Source organism: Etheostoma spectabile, chromosome 8 (genome assembly GCF_008692095.1).
Source record: "Etheostoma spectabile isolate EspeVRDwgs_2016 chromosome 8, UIUC_Espe_1.0, whole genome shotgun sequence".
Lineage (NCBI taxonomy): Eukaryota > Metazoa > Chordata > Actinopteri > Perciformes > Percidae > Etheostoma > Etheostoma spectabile.
Genome location: NC_045740.1, coordinates 5,302,621 through 5,310,464, shown reverse-complemented (window position 1 = coordinate 5,310,464; position 7,844 = coordinate 5,302,621). Strand labels below are relative to the sequence as shown.

Sequence of the window (7,844 nt, the reverse complement as noted above, 5' to 3'; positions counted from 1 at the left end):
TGCTTAACATCAGAAACCAAGAGTAAAAACACATATCATACAATAGAAAATAGAAACATAGAAAACGGTACAATCAGAAAAGGTTCCAAAGAAACACAAGAATGAAATTGTCACACCACTGCTACGTATTAAAAGCCAGACTAAACAGATAAGTTTTGAGTTTGGACCCAAAAAGAGCTACATATCTGTAATAGTGTGAATATCAGGTGGTAATTTGTTCCAAAGTTTCTGGGCAGCAACTGCAAAAGCCTGATCACCCCACCGTTTATGCTTTGAATCTTTGCACTTCTAAAACTTGATTTGTTTTTAAGAAAGCAATGACCGGTTGTGCTCCCGCAAAGACAAATACTTCGGGGCCAGATCATTTAAGGCCTTGAAAACAAACAATCAAATCTTAAAATCTATTATAAAAACACACAGGGAGCCAATGTAGGGTGTAGAAAACGTGAGTGATATGTGCACGTCTAGATATATTTGTCAAAAAGTGAGCAGCAGCATTTTGCACAAGTTGAATATGTGAGATGGAGGTCTGATTCAGAGCATTACAGTAGTCCAACCTTGAACTAATAAAAGCATGAATCGCCTTTTCTAGATCGTGCCTGTTATGGAAGGGCTTAACTTTAGCCAGTTTTTATTCAAGCTTTTGACAGGTGACCTAGTGTAAGATGTCAGAGCTCCCAAACTCAAAACTGGACCATTTTGTTTGCCTGAAGTACTGAAAATAATACACTCAGTTTTATCTTCATTCAAATTAAGGAAAATAAGTTAAAGAAGAATTTAGCTGAGCAGACTAATTGAATACGCAACCTTTGGGCCACATGATACATTTAGTCATTTGGTTTAATTAGCTGTGATTGATAAGTGAGTGGAAAGTAAACAGGTGTTGGTAAGAACACCACTTGTCTCACATAGCAGTCTGTAGAGGTCTCTGCATTTGCCTGGCACAGTGATAATGAATGTGTCCAGACGTTTCTCGGTCCACCTCTGCAGACATTTCAGCCGAGCCCGATCCACTTCCTCTGGAGCCTCAAACTGGTCCACACAGCTCCCCATGCTACTAGCCCTGGTGAAGACAATCAGAGTGTAAAGCATAAAGATTTAAGACTATTAAACTTCTTTATTCCTTAATGACCTCAAGGAGGTATATGGACAGTTACACATAAAAAAAGAACTAACAGCAAAGTAAGTTGACAGTTGCCCAAATATAAAATAAGTAAAACATACATAAACAAATACAAACCAGCTAACAAGCACACTCTGGTAAATAATTAGTTGTTACTTAAAAGTAGCCATTAATGTTTCAGCAAACTTAGCAGGACTGGATAAGACTGTGAAAAAAGGATACAAAAAACATTACATCAGCCCAGATTGCTGCTGTCATTAATAATATGCCGGTACAATCCTTTTATTTATGTGTATCTATAACCTAGTTAAAGGTAGCAGAAATGGTGGCTTGTTCAAAAAAAATGTACTTAACTTATTTTTTTCTACATGTAATTGAGCAGTTTTATACAGAGACAAAACTATTTAAAGGTTTTGTTTTCTCAAAAAAAAAAAAACGGCTGCTGATCCGCTTTGGAGTCATCAAGTTTCCAATAAAGTGAAAGTGTGTATCTTTCCTTTTGGAGCAGATATGCAGTTTCTATTTTTGCCGGATGCTGGAGAGCGCCGCGGCAATGCAACACAGGGCAGGAAGTTGAGCACAGAAACAAAATAAAATATCTGGTTAATTTTCAAAATAAAATAGACGTGCTCACGACAGATCATATTTCCCTGCACTAAACCTTAAAAACACAGCTAAGAGTTGTTTCCTCTCTATTCTTCTGGATAGAAACAAACTGCTGTTGGTTTTGTGGTTCTATTCTAGGGCTGTGAAATTAATTTAATTTCAAAATAGTATAATCGAGAAAAAACTATTATTTTGCCATGTTCTGTTTTGCAAGAACACTTATTTTGTCTTGTTTTTGAGAAATATGTTTCTTTGTAATAAGGTTGAACCGACACTTTAGGACTTTCATAAAATGTTCACAAATCAACTCTTTACATGCAACTAGGTAAAAGTTGAGAGGAAAACACTTACAGTTGGGCTACCTTGCTGTATTCCTGCAATGTCAGAAAGAAGAAAAAGACATTTTCTTGTGTTAGTGTCCATAAGCCAACAGCAACACACACACACACGCACGCACGCAAGCACGCACGCACGCACACACGCACACACACACGCACACACACACACACACTTCTCCTAACATCCAACACACCATAATGAAGACCTGGTCCATAATGCGTTTGTCTCCCTTTGCATCAGCCAGTCCCTCCAGGGTGTGAAGGCCTTGCTGGATGGATTGCAGGGAGCGCCGGAGGTGGCCGAGTTTCTCCTCTAGTCCCCCCAGAACCCTGTTTTCCTCCTTCGTCACACACTGAAGAGCTGATTCCTCCTCCTGCTCCAGGGCCTCTCGGATGGCTCCGTACTGCTGCTGGACCCCTGCTCGAGCCTCACTCAAAACCACCTGGACAGACACAATGTACATCAACGTCATGTACCACAATACTATAAATTGCCTAATCACCTAAAAGTATCTTCATATTGATATAGGAGGACTCTATTTTCAAATTATTGGTCTACCATGCAACCAACAAAAAAGGATTGTAAAAATCTGTATTTAAGATTGTGTTCTCAAAAAGGATGAACATCAAACCAACTTTAGTTTTTAACACTGCTAATTTATTTTATGAATCCAACTTTTATAAATCTTGAATGTGTAATTAACTACATGTGTAACCATATATTAACTCTTCTGATTTAAGAATTAAATCATTTTGTATGGAGGACTTTTATAAAAAAGTGTGCATGGTTCACATGATTGTAGAAATTTCTTCCATTAGTAGCCGATCATGCTTAACAACAAAACTATTATCTTAATACAAAGCTATATTATGTACTCTGTAATTGTTTTCCCTTTAAAACAAGCAGGTAAATCTGCACATTTGTAAAAACACGTATATCACCTTGAGTCATATATGTATAAAAATAGTATCTTGTAATTCTAGGCAACCTAAACACACGCATGATTTAGTGACAAAACCACTTACTCTGAAGTCATCTTTCTTCTGTGCAAGTTCAGTCACCCTGTTCTTCACTTCCTGCTCAGCTTCCTGAAGTTGCTTAATTTCTTCTTTTAGGTTCCCCTGTAGAAAAACGTGCAGAAATTTAAAATAAAACATTTATTTATTTATTGCTATGGCTATGCTTACATCTATCTCAACTTCACCCACAATTACAGTGTATCTACAGTATATGTAGTGTTCAAGTCACCACTTACCCTGAGCTCTATCTCTGCCTCCCTGATGCTGATGCAGACGTGGTTGCGGTGTGAGCCAATGACAGTACACACTGTGCACACACACACTCCACACTGGCGACAGTAGATACGATTTATCTCCTGGTGCTCCTGGCACCTCCAGGGAGAAAAATCCTCCATGGGAGGGACCAAGGTGTGATTCTGGAAGACGGGGGAGTCCAGGTGGGGACGCAAGTGCTCCGTACACATGGAAGCTCCACACACCAGACAGGTCTTGACAGCGGACTGATACCTAGTTTTAGGGCAATAATGGCAGGGCACAGGGGTGGCCTTTTGGCTCTCTGACGTCGGGAAGATGGTGACCCGTATTGGGGATCCTGGAGCATCAACAGGATGTTTGGTGGATATCAAGGGTGACTTGCTGACATGGTGTACAGGAGACTTACCTTTACCAGGAGTTGAGACCCCAGGAAAGGAATCAGAGTTGGAAGATGTGGCCGGATTCTTTGGCAACACATGAATTCCTGTCACTTGTGTGTCTTTCTTGGAGGTTGCAAGAGCAGGTGCATCACATATATCTACTTCATTTGATGTGTCAGAGTCATCCAATGAGACAACTTCGACTGATTTATGCTTGTCTTGCTGGATTGAGAGGTCATGTTGCACATCACTTGCAGGTACTGCCTTATCGTCAAAGTTGTCACTGGAGGATGCGCCATCACCACTCTCCGACTGTGTAGATTCTAGGTGCACTGCTTTCTTGGCTGTCTCCACACTAGTTGACAGCCCAGGTTTATCTGAGAAGGAAGTGGTGGCAGTGTTGGTGTCATTGGACTGCTCACGGGGAGATGCCACAGTTGATCGCTTTGTGTAAGGTTGTTCTGATACAGGTGTGCTGGCTTTTCTCTTCCCGAGAAGTCGGCTGGTGAGTGAAGGCCTCCGCAGTTTGGAGTCAAAAGTGTTTTGTTCATCATTACTGGATGTGCCTTTGAAAATTGAATACAAACAAGCAGCATTTGTCAGAGTGAAGAATGACTTTGCACTTTTACAGCAATACTTCTAGTCTTCTGCCAAACTGCAGTTAACTTTCATTGCACACCAAGCAGTTCCACTTTAGGCAAATCAAGCAGTGACTTTCAAACTTGATTGCATGTCAGTGAGTTACTATGTTGCCTTGTGAGCTCACTTAGGAAAGCTATCCCTGGGCCATAACTGACTGACAAGTAAGTGGTAGTGAAAACACCTAATTTTATTAATGATATTTGCCTAACTGTACTGTAGTTTGGTCATGTCTTGGCTGATATCTGATCCACTTATTAAGGTCAGTATAAACACAAAACCTCACGATTAGTATTCAACTTAAAATGTGTGCATTTGTGAGTCGATGTTTAAATTCCAGTCATAAGTCACGCAGTGAAACAAATTCTATAATGCAGAAAGGGTAAGAAGCCAAAGAAAAACAATGCTGATTTATGCTAAACACATGGAAACTGCATGAGCACATATTCATAAACACGTGTCAAAAATAAGTTAGACCTTTACCCCCCACTCACTATTTACTTTAGAAAACCATAACCTTTGTAGTGACCCCCAACACTGTAAACAAAAATACAACGTTAAACTACCCTTTAAAATACTTACGAACTAGTGCATTTTAAAGATGTGATCGTAACATATTTTTGCGTACCACGTTAAGGACTGGATGGAATGGCATTTTCCGAAGACAAGACTATTTTTCAGGGTGCTAAAAATACAAATATTCAAGTAGCTAAGGGATAACGTTAGCTAGCTAGTTAGCTAACTAAAATAACAATAGAAAATATGACTACTAGCTTAGTGGATATGCCAGACATATAACGTTACGTTAGCCAACGTTATTCAAGAGGAGCCAAGAGGTAGGTAGCTACCTAGCTAGCTAGCTAGCTAGCTAACGTTAGAGACCACTAACGTCCAGTCAGCTATAACTCTTTAGCTAACTGCCAGCCACACTTTCATTTGTGTATTCGGCCATTTCATAACATGTTTTTATTCACCGCCCGATAACATGCCACACAGTTTTAACGTTAACTCGAAGTTACCTGCAGCGCTGCGAGGCTGAGCCCATTGAATGTTGTTGGGCAACAGCTTGCTATCAAACGGCAGAGTCTGGTACGCTGTTTTACACCTCCACTCCGGGCAGTGGTACGGCCCGTTCGGGGTAACACTCCACAAGTCTCCGATACACCGTTGGCAGAACCGGTGGTTACATTTCAGAGTGATGGGGTCCCGAGTCAGCTCGTTGCACAAAGGACACTTCGCTGGAGTGTCCAACGACGCTCCCATTTTGTTTAGGCTGATTTTTTTTGTTTCTGTTTCCCATAGACCGTTTGAGAAAGCCGTTTCCGCGATTCCGGACAGCAGAGGCGGGGCTACATCATGTTTGAATCCAGGGTTCCCTCCCGGTAGTTCATCTCTTAAAGGTGCAGTCTGTGAATTTGTAAAATTTGCGGAGGAGTTTTTTACCTGTTTGAAACGGGCCGATTGCTTGGCCTGTGGTATTGCTGCTTGTAGCATTCTCCAGAAACAAATTGTAGCCTACCCCAAAATTACTTACAGAATGACCCCATACCACTTACTATCATCACGTTAAAGTTTAACTGTTAAACATAACCAACAGCAACATGACTAGGTAGCCTATAGCCTACACCACACAGAAGCAATGTTATGAATATCCATAAAACACTTGACTATAAAAAATATTAGACGTAACACCAGGAGCATCTCTCAAACATTTTAAACAAGTCAACAGAGGGATATGCATTGCCATGAGACACACACATACAAATGCACATACACAGACACTGACAAGGTGGTTTGTGAAGGAGAAGCGTTCCCTGCAGGCTAGTGGCCCAGTATCCATCACAGACAGACAGAGAGATAAAGACACACAGAGAATCATTTTCCAACAGTCCTGAACAGGGGTGGACAGTAACTAAATAAATTCACTTGATTACTGTACTTAAGTATACTTTATTTTAAACGTAATAATTAATACACATACAAAATAAAAAAATTAAATAAAAAATAAATCGAATGACTATACTAGTCAAGCACCCAGTGCCTCCTTTTATATGGACTGAATCTATCTTACTCTTCTGGAGTTTAGCATAAAGGAGGTCCACATGTGGCATGATGTGGTGGAAAAGTTGCAGGAAGAAGTTAAAAGAATACAAGACACTGCACTCTCAATAAAACTATAATACAATCTTATCTTATCAGGACATAAGATTAACATAGGCTACTACAGTCACATATCAGGAAGAATGACTAATAAAATAAAATAAAAAATAAATAAGAAATAAACAAAATGTTGACTGAAAGATAAGCAATATAATTACTTAACAAGCCAGGAGTAAAGCTGTTCACCTCTAACCTACTTTACTCTCTGCGTTACACATCTGCTCCCTCTGTCAAGGACACGAGACAAGACCAAACTAAACAAGATGAAGACATGACAAAGTGCGGCAGTGAACCACCACAGCCCCCACTTGAGCAGAGACACGAAACTTCAGCTCCCCTGTTTCCCCGTCCAACACCCCTCAAACCCCCTACCAACCCTGAACCCTTTGAGGATCCATCGCTGTCTCCACTCATCCTTTCCCCTCTTTCCCCTATCCCCATGTTGGAGTTACCTGACCAGATGAAGCAGCTGGTAAATGCTGGAACCAAATTTACACCCCTTCCTTCCCCCATTGTTTGACCCTGGCAAAAAGTAAAACGCCAGGCACCTCTGCCAGGATGGCAGCTAACTCCTTCTCCCCAGACTGATAAGGATGCTTGTGTGCGTAATCCAGCAAGCATTAACTGATATGTGCCGGGTCCAGGCTGCACGCCTTGTGGCACTCATGACTCTTTCCAAGACAAGCCCCTGCCCTGTGTATTCAATTCTTTCTCAATTTATATTATGATAGGTGTTAGAAAAAGAATGGCGAATAAGCACTTAACTGCAAACTTAGCAAATTTAGCATCCATTCCTTGTCAGCTACAGCCTGTCCCAAAAAATGAAAACACACTAACACTAGCCTTACTAAATGTCAGGTCTTTGGCAGGAAAATCATTTTTAATCAATGATTTTATAATTAATCACTATCTAGATTTTATGTTTTCAACTGAAAGCCCGTTAGACTATGATAACAGTGCTGCTGTTCTCATCGAGTCAGCTCCCCCTAACTTCAGTTTTATGAGACAGAACAGGGTGAATAAGAAAGGAGGTGGAGTCGCTATTTTGTTTAATGACTCATTCCCCTGTACGCAAATATGTTATGAACATTTTGCCTCTTTTGAATATGTGGCTCTTCAGTTAAGGTCCTCCCCTCAAGCTATATTTCTAAACATCTACAGGCCACCTAAATATTTTGCAACCTTCATTGATGACTTCACTGAACTGCTGTTTGTAATTTGTATTAACTTTGATTGTGTAATCATTGTGGGTGATTTCAACATTCATGTAGATAACTCCCAGGACAGAGGGACCGTAGAACTGTGTTGTGTTTTTGAGAACTA

At 40.5% G+C, this 7,844-nt stretch overlaps 1 protein-coding gene across 1 annotated transcript in view; it reads right to left on the bottom strand.

Moving 5' to 3' along the window:
* The window catches only part of si:dkey-29p10.4 (E3 ubiquitin/ISG15 ligase TRIM25), a gene marked incomplete at its 5' end in the record, with an annotated part of 6,839 nt that extends 1,002 nt beyond the window's left edge, over positions 1–5,837 (bottom strand). Inside the window, 6 exon segments of the mRNA XM_032523809.1 lie at positions 909–1,063; positions 2,081–2,103; positions 2,262–2,510; positions 3,094–3,189; positions 3,324–4,288; positions 5,381–5,837. Of these exon segments, the coding sequence (XP_032379700.1) occupies positions 909–1,063; positions 2,081–2,103; positions 2,262–2,510; positions 3,094–3,189; positions 3,324–4,288; positions 5,381–5,624 (1,732 nt within the window).
* Positions 5,838–7,844: the final 2,007 nt, after the last annotated feature.